Raw genomic sequence first — 19,175 nt, forward strand, 5'->3', positions numbered from 1 at the left:
TTCATTTAAATAATGATTGATGTATATCGTTAAGACCCTCCATTCAATTACTTATAAAACAAATGTTTTTTCTTTCTTTATATTCCCCTTTTAACACTCTGATATAAATATAAGCAATTTACTAGTAAAAATTGCTTGTATTTATATGAAAACCTGAAAGCTTTTGTGATTCATGGTGTTCTCAGGTAGACACTGCCAGTGAAGTAGAGGAGCTTGACATTGACGTAGCTCCAGCCCCTTACACAGCCAGCAGAGGAGCAGCAAAGCTTCAGGTTTTCATTGCAAGATACAGGTAAATATTATATCAAGACAGAAGTCAAACTCACTGCATCAGTAGTTTGTTAACATGACATGACAACTTCCTGGCAAATTTACTTTCAACAGCTATAATCCTTATGATGGCCCCAACGACAACCCTGAAGTAGAGCTACCACTCACTGCTGGAGAATACATCTATGTGTATGGAGACATGGATGAGGACGGCTTCTATGAAGGTAAGTCTAGAGTATATTTGTTTGGTTTTTATATTTTCATGTTCCTGCCTGTATGTGGGGTTCAGTATTTTACTGTGGCTCCTTTCAGGCGAGCTAATGGACGGACGGAGAGGGCTGGTACCCTCTAACTTTGTTGAACGTGTATCAGATGATGATGTTATGAGTACTCACCATCCAGAGACAGGAGACATGTCCCACACCTCCCTGCTAGACAGCAGCCTGCACAGTGCCAGCCACCAGCATCACCTCCACATGGGCATCAGCGCCTCAGAAAGGACAGAGGCCTCTGCTACCTCTGGCCCTGCCTCAGCCCTCTCAGATCCAGCATCGGCCTTGGCTGTCCCAGCTCCCCTCACCAACGGCCTGGACCTGGATTTGGACGAGGTGGGAGTGGACATTGTGCCTTACCCACGTAAGCTCACCCTCATCAAGCAGCTTGCGAAGAGCATCATCATTGGCTGGGACCCTCCGTTGGTGCCGGCTGGGTGGGGCAATGTGTGGAGCTATAATGTCTATGTGGACCAGGAGCTACGGCTCAATGTGCCCTTCGGTGCCCAGACCAAAGCGGTGCTAGAGCGATTGGACATAAACCTCAAGACCTATCGTGTATCAGTGCAAAGTCTGACAGAGAAGGGCCTCTCAGACCAGCTACGCTGTAGCATGCTGGTTGGTCGGGATGTGTGTGTGGCACCCACTCAGCTGCGTGTGGAGAGCATCTCCGCCACCTCTGCCAACCTGACCTGGCTGCCCAGTAACAGTAACTATGTGCACATTGTGTCCTTGAATGAAGAGGAGTGTGAGCTGGTGAAGGCTGGCTGCTACTCGCTGTGCCTCAATAACCTCTTGCCTAGCCTGCAGTATACAGTCAAAGTGGAGGCACGGCCGCACCGCACACCATGGGAGTTACCTGTGGAGCGACGTGAACACAGAAGCACTACAGTCACCTTCACTACACTAATGGCAGGTCAGGCTTTAGTATTTTATCTAATATCAGATGCTCCCTAAAGGTGCCATGCTAAGTACACTGACACATACTGTAGTCTATGGGTCATAAATCAATAAGACTTTCATCTTTTCCCCATTCAAAATCAAGTCGGGTCAGATGTTCAAGTTGGATGAAAATGAGGCTCAGTCTGGGTCAAATGTTTGATCCAGATTAAAGATTTCACACACTGAGAAGCTGTCAAAATAATACTTGATGTGGGACACTGTTGCTCTGCGAGAACAGATGTTTTAATTTAGACACACTTATTTCAACCCACACAGCACATTAATGTGGGAATGTAAGTACAGTATATTTAATCATATTCACTAACAGTAAAAATAAAGTGACTGGACCTAAAATTAGATTAGATTAGCTACTTTTAAGTATGCAAAACATTTCAGACATTTTTGTTGGATGATTTTATTCCTTGAACTGGTATACACACGCCTAAAAGTGCATTCAACTCATCCAAGATATTTCTATAGGCTTGGTGTGTGTGTGTGAGCATACCAGACCTTGGTATTGATAATATCATAAGCAGTTTCCTGAAAGATTTGTAATCTAACCATGAATGACTGTAGTGCTTACGTCCTACATAGGCCATGGGGGTGTCAGAGCTTTTGCAAGCTGCTCTAAACTGCCTTCCCTGTAATAAAAAATGAAGAGATCTTTGGCACAGAATGCACTGTATGTAAAAGGAAGGAAAACAGGCAAAATGATTACTCAACTCATGAGAGTTGCCATCATAAGCTCACCTGCTGGTCAAGTATTTGAATGGAAGAGGGAAGTGGAGTACCTTTCTAGGAAATTGGCATTTTCTGGATCTTAAAGCACACCTTCCCCTTTTTCGCTATTGTTATTTTCTTTGATATTTTTATGTTGAAGGCAGCACAGTGGCTGAGTGGTTAGCACTGTTGCCTCACAGCAAAAAGAACCAGGGTTCGCAACCCAGCAGGAACCTTTCTGTGTGGAGTTTGCATGTTCTCCCTGTGCTTGTGTGGGTTTTCTCCAGGTACTCTGGTTTCCTCCCACAGTCCAAAAACATGTATGTCAGGTTGATTGGTGACTCTAAATTGCCCATAGGAGTGAGTGTGAGTGTGTGAGGTTGTTTGTCTCTATGTGGCCCTGTGATGGACTGGTGACCTGTCCAGGGTGGACCCCTGCCTTTCACCCAAAGAGAGCTGGGATAGACTCCAGCAGATCCCTGTGACCCTGGTTAGGAATAAGCGGGTATAGATAATGGATGGATTGATTTTTTTCTGTTGTGTTTTTTACTGTCAGTCTGTGCTACCAGTTTCTCCCTTCTCCTGCTCCTCCTAGTAAACAATATTTTAGTTAAAATAATCCTTAAGGTCTGTCAGAACCATATTTGTTATCAGGGACATATTGGATTTCAGCTCATTCTATAATTATTCAAATTTCCTTAAGTTTCAAGCCCACGCTCTGGGAAGCCAGGTATATGGTTTTTAAATTTTTAACTGTTCATTTACAGTGTTAGATGGCAACTTACCTGGTAGAATAATATCCGCATTGTGATTATTATTTCTTATTCCAAGCAGTGCGTTTTCTGTATGAATGACTCGCCTGTTTATAAACATGCTCCTCTATAATTTGCATGCCACTGGCTGTGGTGTGATCCTTATAATCCCTGCAGGCCCCCCTGATGCTCCTCTGGATGTACAGCTAGAGCAGGGTCCCTCTCCAGGGATTGCTCTCATCAGTTGGCTGCCGGTCACTATAGATGCTGCCGGGACCTCCAATGGAGTCCGTGTCACTGGGTACACGATATATGCTGATAAGAAAAAGGCAAGAAATTTTCAGTTGAACTTGAAAGTTCAATTTCAAAAACAAATATTTTTATCAACATCAAATTGATGTTACAATTCAGTATATACTTGTTTGTGTTTATATTTTTTTAATGTACATGTGACTTGGGAATTTTATGGTTCTCCTTTTCAAGGTTCTGGAGGTATCTTCCCCAACAGCTGGCAGTGCCCTACTGGGCCCCTCTCAGATCCAGTCCCTGCAGGCAGCTCAGGAGCTCACTGTTCGCACCATGTCCGCCCATGGGGAGTCCTGTGACTCTTTGCCAGTCAATGTGCCCTCCAAGCTGGCTGCCATCATGGCAGGCCCAGCTGTCTCCACCCAAGTTGTGCCACCCCCACTACCATGCACCCCACTAGCTTCCAGTAATTTGCCCTCATCACCATCCTACATGAACTCAGCTGCCAAAGTCTCTGTGCTGCCCAGCACTTTGCCATCAGATACACACATCACTGGCCTCACAGTGGAGGCTGCTGCCAACCCTCCTCATGCTCTCCACTCAGAAGATTTTCTCTCATCTGCCTCATATGTAAAGGCCTGGGCCAACCCCACGTCTTCTGCTTCCTTGGCTGTGTGTGAGGCCACAATGCCAGTAGCCTCCACCATCACTCCAGGGGTAACCCTTACTCTCCCATCCTCTTAGATATAAGACACTACTACATGTTTATCTTAGTACAGTAATAAACTTCCTGAAAGAGCATTTCAGATTGTCTTTCTTATCTTCAGGTTAGTGTGACTTCCTCCACCACGTCAGCACCTCAACTATCTTCAGCAGCAGCAACAGCACCTGCACATGGACCGGTAACAACAGTAATGGTATCAGAGTTGCGCAGAGACACAGACAGCCCTGGAACCATACGTCCTTTCCCATCCATCACAGAATTCATCGAGGACCCCAGTGCCAAGCTGGAGACCCCTGAGCGAATCCCTACCCCTCCCAAAGCGCCGATTTCAGACCTCCTTAACCCTCAGGACACTAATGTCCTCCGACCACCCAGTACTTCACCTCTGGAGTCAGAGGTAGAGGAAGAACAAGAAAATACCCGCTTGGTGTCCATTGAGGAGTTCTTAAGACAGGACCATGAACCAGCGTTCTGGAGTAGGCAACAGGTCGGACCTAATTCATTGTGTAACTCTACACAGGGTAGTTGTGGGGATTGTAAGGTGCCTAAGTTTTTCATTGATCCCTCCAGTGGCATTGTCTGACTCACCAATTTGTATTTATAGTAACAGTTTATTCTGGACTCAATCAACCTTGTTCATCGAATCTATTAGCTTTGAAGGAAGCAGATCCTAAATATATTCGTATTATCTGTTGCTTGTAAAGTAACTTGTTATAATGTCACTTTATCCTGATGAATTAATGGAGGCAATGTACAATGCATAGTTTTTAGTTTGGGCATCATAATATTTTGTTCAAATATAAAGAACTCCTACTAAATCAAGGAAAGTGTTGGCAAAGCTGCTTTTCAAACGCTGATACAGTGTGCAGTGTCTAGAGGCTCTCTGGCCCTTTGGAAGTACTGGTTATACAAAGCCAAGACATGTACATCAAATAGAAATACTAAGAAATGCAGCTTTGTGTTTTTCTTACAAGTGCGCATTTGTACCTGCAACCTGTACTGTATTGTCAAACTTAAAATTGTATTTCTTTTACTCACTATACAACAAAATGAACTGTCTATTTTTTTTGAATTAGAACATTTTTGGTGGTTTAATCAGTATAAATTCATATTGGATGGCTTATTTCAAAGTGTTTACCTATCTTTTGACAGAGTTATGGCAGAGGGCTTGTGGAGCCTCCGAGTGACTACCATGCAGACAACAGCCGCTCAGACCTATCTGACATCCTGGAGGAGGAGGAGGAAGACCTCTACTCCGACCAACTTGGGGAAGCACAAGCCCGGGGATATACAGTCGGAGCAAACAGGGTAAAGGAATGAGTGCACTTGTGTTGCAGTCATGCATAGTCATATTTGCATAGTCACTTAGTGATTTCTGCTGTTAGAATGAAATATGCTTCCTTCAATTTGTTTTGCATAGTTCTCGTGTAGTGACATTTTCTGTCATATTTCTGATTGTGTTTGATTATTTTTGTTTTTTCTTCCTCTTTTTTTTCTCTCTTCTTTGCATGGCCGGGTTGTCATCTGTTTTGCTTCAATTATTTTCACTGAACAATATGATATTTCATCTCACCTTCACCAAACCACTCTTGTTTCCTTTGACCTGGGCTCCTTGTAGTCATGTAAGTTGGAGCCTCCAGACAGTGATGAGGAGGTTCTTGAGAGGATCCTTAAATTGCCCCCCCAGGCATACAACAGCAAGCAGCTGTTCAGCATTCCTGAGGTGACAGAGGAGGAAGATAGCAGTCAAGAAGAGCCTTTAAGCCACCGCGGTCAGCCTAGGCCCAGGCCCAGCCACAGCCACCTTCACCCCAGAGATTCAGAACGGCCGCATCTTATCTCCCAGCAACACACACATCATCACAGCCCCAACCCACACCAACATATCCCCCCCAACCATCACCACTTCAACAGGGATCCCAGATCCTTAACCAAAGAGCCTTTACCCAGACACGGAACCTTGCATGCAAAGCCTAAGACGCAGCACAGGGTGCACTACGCAGAAACAGTTGATACCATCAGTTATCCTGAAGAAGATGACATAAGTCTATATGAGGGTCCCACCAGCAAGCGGGTCTCAGCCCGCTGTCCTCCGCAGCCAACCCCCAACAGTAGAGACAGAGTACTACTCAGAGGGCTAGGGGATCGCCTTAGGAGGGAGGCCATGCTCAGGAGTCAGATGGCTGTCACTGCTGCAGCAAACCTCAGCCATGGCCTTACCCCGCCAAGACCCTACCCAGTCAGCAAAACAGTACGGACACTGAAGTCACCTATTGGTTGCGGGATGGAGATCGACGTGGAGTATGGCACAGATGACAATGAGGATCCAGTTGAATACAATCCTGGGGAAGTGGTGGTGGAGCAGATGAGCTCCGAGTGGTGGGTGGAGGGAGCCCAAATGGAGCACTGCAGACTTCCTCATGGCCCAGGGCAGAAGGTTGAACCAATGGTAAAAAGCACTACAGACCAGCATCATTGGGTTTGTTGTCCCAGCCTGCTCCTCACCCCTGTATCAGTGTGGATCTAATCTTTAGTGAAGGTCACTTAATTCCACTGCTCAATAGACAACAATTTACTTTTAAATCATCATGACTGCAGTGGTCAGAGGGAGGCCAGGTAGCCTTATTTTACAAAAGCAAACACCCTATACGATATTATTCAGCAATAGCATGTTGGTTGAGTTGCCGAGATGTGGCCTGTCCTCCCTCTGTCTGACTGCACGTAATTCTCCTACAGCTTGGAAAACCACTCAGCTCTTGTCTTAAATTAGTCACCACTTTGTCCTGCTTAAGCTTACTGTGGTTGTCCTTTGATGTGTGTGTGTGCCTGTTAACACCATCACAATGCAAAAAAGGAAGAAGTTTATGTTGAAACAGTAGAATATCGGAGGCCCTGGGGTTTCTCTTACTTAATGAGGCTTTGAGCTCTACTGCAGTAAGTAAGTGAAGTAAGTAATTAAGTAAGAGTTTTTAAAATACTGTTTGGAAAATTGAACAGCTGCATTTAGGTATTTCTTTCCTGAACCCCAAGGTGTCCTGTCCTCCCCAGTAATGATTCAGTTTCAATGTTAGACATTTTTCTTATTGTTTTGTTTTTTTCCTCTATTGATCTATTGATCCTGATCAGGGGCAAAGCCAAATCCCGGCTGAGGCAGGTCCATCGTGGGGAGGCCAGGCTGAGCTCTTGTCTAAACCAGCATGCTTGCAGGCCAGGCATCTCAAAGGTCAGCCACTCCTTCCTGTTTTGGCTTCTTGTTTCTGTCCCTTCCTGTTTTAGCTATGCAGATATGCAGCAACTGGAAATATGAGGCAATGCTGACACACCTGTGCTTTCTATTGGCAAGGTTCCTCCACCCTCACATGATGATAGTGAGATTAGTGCCCTATGAAGCAAGGGAGGGGAGTCAGAGGGGAGGAGGTGCTGTAGCTGCAGTGGAGAAGAGGGAGAAAGCCTGCTAAGCTGAGAACCAGCTTAGCCCAAAGTGGCTTGTCATGACAGGAGGAAGTGACAGACGTTAAAATAGTAACCTCGATTAGCCAGCAAAGAAACGACCTGCAGTGTGGACAGATGAGTCCTTCTCTGTTTCTTCCTTCAACCAAAGCTTTCCTGTCTTCTTTCTTTGTCAGTTGTCTTAATGGCACAGACCGTGCATTCTTTTGACAAACCTGACCTTTTATGGTGTATGTGTGGGTGCACAGTTGACTACACACACAAATACTTAAGCGTACACGTGCACACAGATAGAGGAAGGGAGCAGAGAGAAGTTCCGTCCTATCTACTTGAAAATCAGTGAGGATGTGAAAGTATGTAAGTTGTCTGCGCATGGCTCTTGCCACAGATGGGCTGATTCTCCCTGATGAGTTGAAGGTCTCTTCAGTGCAGCTGGAAATCTCACCAAGAGCTCAAAACTCTTGCTGTCAAATAGGTTACAGTTATTTTAATCATACTAGGGTGGTCCTTCAATTACATATAAGGGGCCATACCATCGTGCTTTGCATGATCTGTGACGTGAGAGGTATTAAAATCACAGTTGATAACAGGGTAGGTCAAAATGTTTCTCCTGTTGCTCAGTTGCTGCAGATCATGAGCGGCTGCACATTTGTCAAATGGTTCACAAAGATTAGGATCAGCGGTTTAGCTTGATTACCTCTTTTAAGGACATGCCTGTGCTGGGCATGCACTGTTCACTGCAGTTGGTGGGCAGTGGGGGAGGGGCAGGCTGGCCATGCTATTTGCAGAAGTCTGCAAGCCATGCATGGCTCCTTTGCAGCAGATTTGTTGTGTGAAATAGCTAAGGTGCCTGTAACTGTAAATTGCATTTAAGGTTTACAAAGCACATAAGTAAGAATATGAACAATCAATAAATTGAACACAGGAGTTCCAAAGTGTTAAATAATGGATGAATTAGGGCTGTGATTATCGATCTGTTAATTATTTTCTCAATTAATTGTTTTTCATCAGCCCAAAGTAACATCTTCAAATGTTTGTTTTGGCCAATAGTCCGAAACCAAAAATGATTAATCTGTTAACTATAAAACAGAAATGGCTTTAAATCCTGTGATTTGAGAAGTTTGATCCAGTAGATGTTTCTCATTTCTGAGTGATGGCTGAAACAACTTGGGCAGCATGGAGTGGTTAGCACTGTTGCTTCACAGCAAGAAGGTCCTGGGTTCACAACCTGTCAGGGACCTTTCTGTGTGGAGTCTGCATGTTCTCCCTGTGCTTGTGTGGGTTTTCTCCAGGTCCTCTGGTTTCCTCCCACAGTCCAAAAACATGTATGTCAGGTTGATTGGTGACTCTAAATTGCCCATAGGAGTGAGTGTGAGTGTGTGAGGTTGTTTGTCTCTATGTGGCCCTGTGATGGACTGGTGACCTGTCCAGGGTGGACCCCTGCCTTTCACCCAAAGAGAGCTGGGATAGGCTCCAGCAGATCCCTGGGACCCTGGTTAGGAATAAGCGGGTGTAGAAGATGGATGAATGAAACAACTGTCTGATTATCACAATAGTTACAGATCAGTTGCCTTATTCAAATAATGAAGAGAAACTTATCTATATACTCTACAATGCATGCACGAGTTTAACTTCTTAAATCCTTGGAACACAGGAAAGATGTGTGTGAATGGTATATAAACCAGCTGTGGACTGTAGGCATAATTTAAATATAACAGACCTCTGTGTGTGTGTGTGTGTGTGTGTGTGTCTAGGTGGTGTTGATTCACCGAAGATGAAAGGAGACAGTGACATACGAATCTTTGTGGCCCTCTTCCCTTATGATCCTGCCACCATGTCCCCCAATCCTGATGCTGCTGAAGAGGAGCTGCCCTTCAGTGAAGGACAGATCATCAAGGTATGTCTTTCACAGCTCAGGCACCACTGGAATAACATTGACCATCATGCAGGTTTTTAATTCGAAATATCTTTGATGAGAACTGTGCCAAATATCTATTATCCTGACAACATATTGAACATATTTCTAGTTAATCCTTCAAACACTGATGGGGCTTCAGCACACATTGTTGAACCTGCTTTTGAGACAGAGAAATCACGATCCATTGTGGAACATTTTTAAAACTTGACTAGACTGACTCGTTATGAAGGCCAAAAGCCACTATTTGAGCCAGTGTTGATGTTACAGTTTCCATGTGTGAAGGAGAATTTACCTGATTCCAGTTCAATCGACACACTTGTACACTTCTCTCAGGTTTATGGAGACAAAGATGCAGATGGATTCTACCGAGGGGAGTCTGGTGGTCGTCTGGGCTACGTGCCGTGTAACATGGTGTCTGAGATCCAGGTAGAGGATGATGAGACCCGGCAGCAGCTACTGCAGCAGGGCTTCTTGTCCACAGGAGCCTCTATGGAGAAGATAGGTATGTGATACCGTTGCCACAGATTGGCAGATTTCAGACCAAATTCTGTGTCAGTTCCTGATTTTGTTGTTTGCTCTCAAATGAGTTCTACTACACTTCAAAGTACCGTATGTGTAAATTGTTGTTTTACTCATTATATCACCACTGTTCCTGTTTAAGTGGTAAGTGAAAATAGGAGAATCCACTCATTGGCATATTTTGTCTGCAGGCCGTTTCTCCACGAGAGAATTAAAAGCTCCCTCTGGCCTGTGTCCTTCCGAACCAGCAGGAAACAAAAATCTAAGCCACCAAATCCAAGCACGTTTCCGTTCAACTACATTAAAATGATCTCATAAATTTTGTATGATTTAAGACTTTCTTGGTATTTCCATTAAGGAAATCACAGCCCACATATTTTCAGATGGTGACTGCATTTTCATGCATGTCTTTAGGATAAACCTCAGTGCTCACCTGTGTAGAGTGGTTATGAGCCACTCAGTGAGATTAAACATTTTGCTCGTGTTTCCTGTTTTCTACACAGAGCCGTACTTGCTGATGGATTAACCTCTTCACTTCCACTTGTTCTCACTATGCCTGCTGTTCACTGGTTGTCATTTTTAAATAGCTCCACTGTTGCTTTTCATTGTCTATTTGGTCTGGTCTGCTGCTTTCAAAATGGCATTTCTGTGTTTCTTTTTGGCTTCATTTTTCTTTTGGTTTTCCTTTTTCTAAAACTCTGTAAAGGCACTCGCACACATGCACAGCTTCCACGTCGCCCTGTTCCACCGCCGAAACCGAGACGATCCAAGAAAGGTGTGTCTTGCTGCAGATTGACTCCTTTCTTCTCCTCTCTGGTTTGCTTCTCTGTCTCTTTCACTTTAGGTTTTGCTCTTTTAGTTGCTGCTTCTCAGTCTGTGACCAGTGGGGGATTTTAAATCAGGTGTTGCAGTAATCAGAACAGACAGCTTCTTAACATTATGGACAATATTACTACTATGAGGAGGTCTTCTCTGCATAATATAAACTGTAGTTAAGGCCTGGGCTTGTAATTTATGACATGCAGGGACGTCACAACTGTTAGAACGGACATACTTGAGTTCTGAGTCAGTACAGTTTTCATTGGATATTCATTGTAGATTGTAGTCCAGACCACAAGACTCTTGGCTTCCACATATTCAGTTTGAAATAATACTAGTACTACTACCACGTCTCAGCTGTAATTGAAGAAGGTTTACTTCAGCATAGGAAGAACTGCACAGGACATATAGCCCTTCAAACACACAGAGTGTAGGGGGTGAAATAATAATAATTTGGACAGCCTGAAGTCTTCTACCCACAGACATCAGGCACGTTGTATCATCCCCTGGTGAAGTGTTCACTGCAGCCACCTTCAGCTCTTTTTGTTGTGGACTGTCTTTGCCTTTAGTCTGGTCCTCAGCTCGGTCACAGTCGGATCAGGTGGCTGACCCGCCCAGTCAAGGATATTTCACCTCTTCACCCTGAGAGGTCTTTGGCTGCATTGGCCGTTTGTTTCAGATGATTGTCCTGCTCAATGATTAAATATTGTCCAATGACACTTCAGTGTTTGGCTGAATCTGAGTGCACAGAAAGCTCTTGCAATCCTTGACATTCATCCTGCTGTTTCTCTCAGCAGTGACACCTCCACTCTCAACCTGTCATGAAAGTGGTTTTTCTTCAGCATGTAAAGCTTTTCCACAAGGCCTGTGCTCCAGTCCTCCAGGTTAACATTTTCTAATTTTCCTGTGTGTACCTTTTTTTTTTTTTTTTTAAATATCTACGATGGTTTTGTTTTTGAGCCGTGTTATTATTGTCTTCACTTCCATTGCCAGTCCAAACAGCCAGTCTCCACCAGTCATGTGTGATCTCTTTTGTGTCCAGCTAGTCAGGGCTATATCTCTCACACAGTTTTTTCAATACCCAGGTAAACCTACTCAAATGAAAACTGGGATTTATCCCTTATAGCGAGGCTCTCCACCCCTGGTCCTCGAGTGGTACCGTGATGCTTGTTTTCCAGATATCCTTGCCCTGTGCACTGCTGATTACCTTGGTCAGGTGTGTTCAGCCAATCAGAAACTGGAAGGGCAGGGATACCAGGAAAACCTGCAGGATAGTAGCTCTCAAGGACCAGAGTTGGAGACCCTTGCCTTATAATATAGTATCCATTTTTTATTTTAAATTGAATGTGCTGAAGCACAGGGCCAGAACAACAAAATAATAACAGAAATACATGATTGCCTTGGGGCCACTTTTTGAAACTTCCATTCCCCTCTGATCTCCATCTGTGACTTTGTGTAATCCAGTGTGATGGCTGAGACATACTGTAACTTCAGACTCTCATCTGTCTCCTATCATTCTGTGATTGTGTTTATGCTCTTTTCCTTCACCTCATCTTTTCCAGTGGAGTCCGCAGCACTCTGGGAGGAGAGCATAGACTCCTCCAGTCAAGGTCTGTAGTTAGCCCTTTGACCCTCTACTTCTCTGCTTGCATCTGCATGATCAAAAGTTTACATGTCCCCTGGGGGCCAGCATGTGTTCACCTGATTTTGTATGTGTACTGTTTTGTGCCTTCTTGTTTTGTAATGGTCAGAAACACAAGGATTATATTCTAACTGACAATAACATCATTTACTTCTTTACTGCCATATGTCTGTAAGAGTATCTTCCTTGGGTGTATACTAAAGACTTGAGGAGCCTTTTAAACATCCACAAAAGGTGTAAGAATGTTTTTACCTTCACCTTTCACCTTTATTCTGTTAGAAAAGATTTGCATAAGAGTGTTAGAGAGTAGCATAAATTTAAGAACTGTCTTGTCTTTATATGAATATGTTCCTTCATATTCCCTTCAGTCTCTGCTCCTAAATCCTCCTTTCATTTCACAGTTCAACTGGCATCAGTTAATCATCTAACATTTGCGTTTGTCTTTATTTTTCCATCGTGTTGCACAGTTCATACAGCTGTGACCTTCTTAATAGAAATACAAAATGCTCTGACTGCTAATTTCTGTTGCTTTATTTTTATTTGAACTGTTTGCAGTGGTGTGACTTTTCCTCAGCTTTGCATGATGCTGAGTGGGTCAGACATGCGGACATGATGAACTGCATGCTGATGAGCTGACTGGAACTACAGAGACGGCCCACTCTTTTAATCCTCAGTATGCCAGACTGAAATGTTTGGCCCTCTCTGTTTGACTGACAGATCCCAGCCAGTCTGCTCCAGCGGTGGGAAACCCAGCCCCAGGAGCTCGTAGGATGGTTGCCATCTTTGATTATGATCCAAGGGAAAGCTCCCCCAACACTGACATAGAGGTTAGGCTCACAAATGCATAATAGTTTTTTTTTTCAAGAGAAGGTCCTGTACGTTTAGTAGTCAGTGTGTTCTTTATGTGTTTGTTATGACTGTTCAGGCCGAGCTGACCTTCAGTGCAGGAGACATCATACATGTGTTTGGTGACATGGACGAAGATGGCTTCTTTTACGTAAGCATTAACATGAAGTGATCTGTGTCTTACCACATTTTACAGATAAGCAGTTATTGTTCTTGATGTTCTTGAAATATCGAGCTCATCTTGTATTTATTCAGAAATGATTGTTGCAGCTGTGGACTAATTGAAATACAGTACACATATATTACTGTGTAAAATAATAAATAAATGCAGTTTTCAGAGAATAAACTTACACAGATCAGATGTTTTCATTTTATTGATTTGTCCTACAGTAATACAAGACTATAATATTATAGTCAGGCATAATATAAATATTAAAACGGATAAGGAACTACTTGAATAAAATAAATCCAAGTCAAATTTTTTAAACATTCTGAAATTTAGAGGCAGCACAGATGTATACTCTTTACAATATACGACACACACACACATATATAAAATGTTACAAGTATTTAAATTCAATGAAATATATGTAAATATTTATAATAGATATTGCAAAAAGTAGGTAAGAATGTAATGTAAAACAGAATGACAACAATGCAGTTGTTATATACTGTTATTGTTGTATTGGTAAATTAAAATGTGTTCTCAATGTTCAGAACAACAACTGTGGAAGGCCTCAAGTTTGGATTTCTAACAGTTCCAATACATACATTATTGTAAATTATGGATTTAGTCGAGTTACATGTCCGTGTTTCTGATGTTGCGTTTGTGCTCTAGGGAGACTTGAATGGACACAGAGGCTTAGTGCCCTCCAACTTCCTGCAGGCCATACCAGAGGACGCTGCAGCAGAACATCTCTCTGCTCAGCCTGCATCAGAACCCAGAAAGGAATTGCAGGTAGCTCATTTCTGTCTCTTTAGTGTGTACTCCTATATGGGAGTGTGGGAAACCTCCTCACCTGCAGACAATGTGTCATTTTCTGGAGCCGATGACAGCAAAAACATTTTCTTTCACTGTTTTTTTTTGTCACTTGAAGTACTTCCAGTCATTTTGTGTTGTGTTTCTTTAATTCTGCCCTCCTGCCCTGCTGTTTCCTGCATGGTCTTTTGCAGAAGCAGAAACGAACTGTACACTTTGAGACTTGATCGTAAGTGTTTTTTGGCAGCGCTGTAGCAGCTCAGTTATCTCCACTAGTGTCCCCTGTTCACTCCCTGTTTATGTCCTTGTCTCTGCTTTTACCTCTGGTTCTACACTGCTCCTGTGTAAAGGTTCCTGTACAAACCTATAGTTCGATTTTATTGATTTTTATCCACTGCCTCCTCATTTAAATATTATCCTTGTGTTTTCTTTTTATTACAATTTGAAACATTAGTTTATACTGCAGCAAATGCTGGGTACATAGAGTTTAAAGGTAGAACCCAGTTACTAATAGTTAGATATTCGCACACTGAGAGTGAACTATGTCACACTTATTCTAAAACTTTTATTTTCCTCCTGAAGGGAACCTGGACGTCTTCCACAGAGCTACAAGAGCTACACAAGAGCTCCAGAGATCCTGGGCCCTCAGCACTAGAAGATGCTTTGCACCCTCAAACAGAGCCTCCTTTACCTGACCCAGCAGACCTACCACCCAGTCTGGTACCCACTGCAGCCCAAACACCAGACCTGGGTCTGGCTCCAGGTCCTGCTGCGGGTCCAGCTGTTACTCCAGCTGCAGTGGAGGCCTGCTGCTCCCCCCCACCTCCCCATCAAGTAGAGAGCCCAGCACCGACAGACTGCTCTGCACAAGGCAAGAAGAAGAAAGGCTTTTTCTCTAAAGGCAAGAAGCTGTTTAAAAAGCTGGGCTCCAGCAAGAAACAATGAGTCAGGACATCTAACTCCAAATAGTCCCATCACATTAAAAGCACTTTTTAAATCTTCTCTCTTAAACTCAATTGGTAGTCAATGTGTATAGTGGCCGACAGATCTAATGAGCGATGCTTTAACCATCAGTAATCATACATTTGCCTTAGAGCACTGCTAGACCAGCTGTTAGAGTACATTCAAACATCATCTTACAGCAACACAAGAGCATGTAGACATGCATGCCCAAGTGTGCAAACTCATAAATATATTCTTGAAATACTACCTAATACTACCTAATTATCTATGCGTCTGCAAATTTTCAATAGAGGCTTTAATGCTTAATACAAAACTCTCAGCAGTCTCTGTCAATTGGATTTTTTCCAGAAGAGGCTGGTGCAGAATGAGGTTACACAGCAGATCAGGCTTCAGCCCAACCCAGACACAGCTAATAAAATATTAGCATTGATGCTCATGTGCTGGTGCCACATTATTTATTTAAAGCAAACAAACAGCAGCAGCAACTGTAACTATAAAGAATGCACTATACATGCTGAATGGAAGTACAGTATTTGAAATAGGTCTGCTTGATCCCTCGTGTGTGTTTCTTGTCTCTAAGAGTATTTATACAGTACTTTGTATAGTACATGGTATTTATTTGTATCAGAGACTTGCCCTGATCACTGCATTGCATGAAGTGACATCAGGGCAGGAGGAGAGTCATACAAAGCTGTCAGAGACACCGTTGATCCACTTTGATATGTGTAGTTTAGTTCAAATTAATTTGGTGGTTTGAGGTTAATGGTCAGAGGTGTTTGATGACGTTGAACGTTCTGTTAAATGTAGAATGTGTGTGTCGGTATAGACGAAGCTGCCCAGTCCCCTGGTGAGACTGAAAACAGATGCCTTTCTCAGACATTACCACAGGAACTCTATTTGTGACCACTGACACAACTGGCCTAAATGTTCCGCACTGTGTATTTTCTGTGCATGAGAGAAATGCTTTTTGGCAACGATGTAGTATATTGTGATTGGCTGCTCTTATTGGCTGCTCTGTTAGATAAATGCAGTTTTAGCTGCAAGTAAAGATTATTTTAGGTATCAAATAATTTTCATTCCATTATACTCTTGATTACTCTCTGAATCCTTTGGTCTATAAAACATAAAAAAACAATGAAAAATACCCATCACAGTTTCCCTCATCCTTAGATAATGAAATTAAATGTCTTGTTTTGTCACAAATTTACTATAATTCTAATAAATCCATCAGATATTTGCCGTTTTTGCTTAAAGGGTTAATTGGTCATCAAACCGTTGCCACTTATTCTCTTGATTGGCTAATCTAGACAGATGAAGCAGAGACATACAGGGCCCAGTGTGTTGTGAACGTAGCATGTTGGGTGTTTTTACATATAACACAAGTAACACTGGAGGTTTGTGGCACTACTCTACTGTGAATGGTACAGTTATGTATCATTTCTTTTGCCTCCATGGGAAGAGTTTAATGAGGTTCAGCTTAAGGTGTGTGATTATTGGCTCAGGCAGGCTGAAGAAGGTTGCACCATCGTTATCAGTCCAAGAGATGTAGTGGTGTAAGTAATACGACTTTAGTAATACAGTATATTGTGCAGTGCAATACTAGAAAAAAAAAACAACCATACTTTTACTGATTTGTGACTGTTCTAAGTAAATGTATTCCAGTATTCAGTTTGGATATGGATGTGTGGACTGGGCCTTAGTATGCAGTTATACAATATAGCAGTGAATGTTGACTCAGTCTGATTGGATCTTGCATATGTGTGACACAGGGCTGTTAGGTAACTTCTCAGGTTTTTACTTGTAGTTTCTTATCATGCTGAGCCACTGGCTTTCAAGAACTGCAAAATATGCCAAACCCTTAGGTGCTCTGGCTGTTAGTTCTGAGAGACCAAGCATCCTGCAGTGTAGTTTGAGGTGTGGAGGTTTGAATGGAAGATCTCACTCACATTGTTGTAGTTTGCTGCCTAGGTAAACCGAGTCGCACCTGATGACAAAGTTGGAGGCCGTGATGTTATTCTTGTCCTGAATGTGTTAATTTGTCACATAAAGGGAGCACGATGATGCCAAGTACGAGAAAGGAGGGTAGTTCAGCAGAGACACTTTAGATGTGACATAGCCGGGATCGAGGCAAGACTGTAATATTGTTTTATTTATTTGTTTTATTTTTTAAGGTAGGGGTTGGAATTGTACAGCGAACATTTGTACTGATATTGTATTTGACGGCCTTTAATGCACAAGTATTCCTCTACCTGCTGTGTAGTGAGTAGACGGACCTAGACCCACATAGCTAGTGTTTTAGTTCAGCTGATCATATTTAGCCTTAAGACAAAACCTTGTTTAGTCTTAACATGTTGTTTACAGGATGTTTTTTGACTGCATGCGTACCAATGTTATTGGGCCTTATTTATATTACTGTCATATTTCTGTTTTTCTAGGCTCACTTGTCTACACTATTTGACTTGTAGATTGTTGATGCAGTGGAAGAGAAGCTGTAGGAGATTTCTGTATATAAGGAACAATGTTGGGTATATTTTCATACAGCGTGGGAAATTTACTTTTTTCTTTTTTTTCTTTCCTGATCTGCATTTATTGTTTGAAGCTAGTGGAAGACTGTCCTTTTTATATATTATTGTTTTTATTACCCTTTTGGAAGCTCATCTGTAAATATTTTTGTTAAAATTAATTTTCAGTTTGTTTGTTTTTTGTTTTTTTTGCATGCCCAATGCAGTGTCGATGGGAAACAGTAACTAAAGTAGTAACCACAAGACTCATTGACTTGAATTGTGAAGGTTTGTTTCAATATGGATCTTTTTACAGGAATAAAGGATGTATATTTTCACAGAAAACTGTGTGTAATGTTCCTGGAAAAAGGAAGATAAAACAAGGTATTTTTAAAATTCCATCTTTATTGCGTATTGTACAGATTATCATTATCTCTTTTTCAGGACAGTTAAATCAAGATGAATTATAAAATAGAGGAAATATGTAGAAGCTTTGCTCCGCGCCACACATCGCCCATGTGAACTGAATGGGGTAACACTCTGGGTAATGCACAGCCTTGCGAGACAAAGCAGCTTCCTCTTTTCTAACTTCCTGTGTGGGCGCCATGTCGGGCCTGTCCTCTCCCTGAAGCCAACAGTACACTCATCCATAAAGTAGGAAACACTACACTGTGGTAAGGAGTTTAGTAGTGCTTTCTACTTTATGGATGACTGCACTGTACATCCACGGCTCTTCTTTCGTCTTCTGTCTTTTCGCCACTTCTCTCTTCTGCACCTGCACCAGCGTTTGCAGCTGCACACACACACACCAACCCCCACCCAGAGAGACACTTTTACACCAAACTGAAACAGCCCAGTGCACACCCAACACTCTCACAGCCCTCACAGAAAATGCACACTTCCTGATTTGTCTTGGAGCATTTGCATGCAGAGTTTTTCACGTTAACTCGTTGAAATTAAAGGAAGGCCACGCTAACACTTTTGTCCGAGAGAAAAATCTGTCTGAAATTTTTGGAGGCAAAAGTCATAACTAAACTACCAGAGGAAGTGCTATCTTGAGGAAGCCATGTTGGCAGGCATGAGTAAGCTTTTCTGCCTGAGCAACAGGCAACTTGGGACATTTAGAAGTCACATAAAATAAATTAAATAGTACCTGCAGACATTTGATATTGGTTCAGATTTCAATTTAGGCGAATGCAAATGTCCTATCAAGACAATAAACACTTAAATAACTATAATACACTGAACAAACTCCATTTTTAGGTACAACGTTATTTATCCACATTCTAAATGGATCTCTGAATACACTAAATGTTCAAAAATCAAAGAAATTCAGAGTTAAAACTGACTTACTTTTAATTATCTGAGACATCAAATGCATTCAGTCTTTTTACCATTTTTATCATGTCGTCACAAATGATTCTAGCATTAAAAAAGCAGCGTCCTCCATCATACTTTACCTCAACCTCCATTTTTCTCTTTTAAGAGACAATTGTCCAGCAGCCTCACAGGTGTCTTCTGTCTGTCCAAGGAGTGGGTGAAGAAGAACAAGAAGCTGTCTCCTTTTGAACCCTCCTCAACCACGTGATGTAACCACAGGAAGAGGTCTAAC

General features: G+C 42.5%; 1 protein-coding gene and 1 long non-coding RNA gene across 9 annotated transcripts in view; one reads left to right on the plus strand and one right to left on the minus strand.

Moving 5' to 3' along the window:
- The window catches only part of tspoap1 (TSPO associated protein 1), a 62,675-nt gene extending 44,831 nt beyond the window's left edge, over nucleotides 1-17,844 (plus strand). For 4 of the 8 annotated variants that reach the window (XM_026327883.1, XM_026327885.1, XM_026327887.1 and 1 more), the window contains 17 exons: nucleotides 186-292; nucleotides 385-494; nucleotides 583-1,458; nucleotides 3,134-3,285; nucleotides 3,440-3,919; nucleotides 4,030-4,413; nucleotides 5,079-5,234; nucleotides 5,545-6,375; nucleotides 7,053-7,149; nucleotides 9,131-9,273; nucleotides 9,628-9,796; nucleotides 10,520-10,588; nucleotides 12,195-12,242; nucleotides 12,992-13,101; nucleotides 13,200-13,271; nucleotides 13,959-14,078; nucleotides 14,682-17,844. In XM_026327883.1, coding sequence (XP_026183668.1) covers nucleotides 186-292; nucleotides 385-494; nucleotides 583-1,458; nucleotides 3,134-3,285; nucleotides 3,440-3,919; nucleotides 4,030-4,413; nucleotides 5,079-5,234; nucleotides 5,545-6,375; nucleotides 7,053-7,149; nucleotides 9,131-9,273; nucleotides 9,628-9,796; nucleotides 10,520-10,588; nucleotides 12,195-12,242; nucleotides 12,992-13,101; nucleotides 13,200-13,271; nucleotides 13,959-14,078; nucleotides 14,682-15,044 — 4,287 coding nt within the window. In that variant the 3' untranslated portion in view covers nucleotides 15,045-17,844. Of the gene's footprint in view, nucleotides 1-185; nucleotides 293-384; nucleotides 495-582; nucleotides 1,459-3,133; nucleotides 3,286-3,439; nucleotides 3,920-4,029; nucleotides 4,414-5,078; nucleotides 5,235-5,544; nucleotides 6,376-7,052; nucleotides 7,150-9,130; nucleotides 9,274-9,627; nucleotides 9,797-10,316; nucleotides 10,597-12,194; nucleotides 12,243-12,991; nucleotides 13,102-13,199; nucleotides 13,272-13,958; nucleotides 14,079-14,681 lie in introns of those variants that run through there. The other 4 variants (XM_026327884.1, XM_026327890.1, XM_026327888.1 and 1 more) reach the window with 4 other exon arrangements.
- Nucleotides 17,845-17,948: 104 nt separating this feature from the next.
- Nucleotides 17,949-19,153, minus strand: LOC113142720 (uncharacterized). The gene is made up of 2 exons (XR_003296980.1): nucleotides 19,024-19,153; nucleotides 17,949-18,356 (listed from the first exon to the last, which is right to left on the minus strand). It is a non-coding gene; the product is annotated as an uncharacterized LOC113142720 (long non-coding RNA).
- Between the last annotated feature and the right edge of the window lie 22 nt (nucleotides 19,154-19,175).

This window comes from Mastacembelus armatus, chromosome 14 (genome assembly GCF_900324485.2).
Source record: "Mastacembelus armatus chromosome 14, fMasArm1.2, whole genome shotgun sequence".
NCBI lineage: Eukaryota > Metazoa > Chordata > Actinopteri > Synbranchiformes > Mastacembelidae > Mastacembelus > Mastacembelus armatus.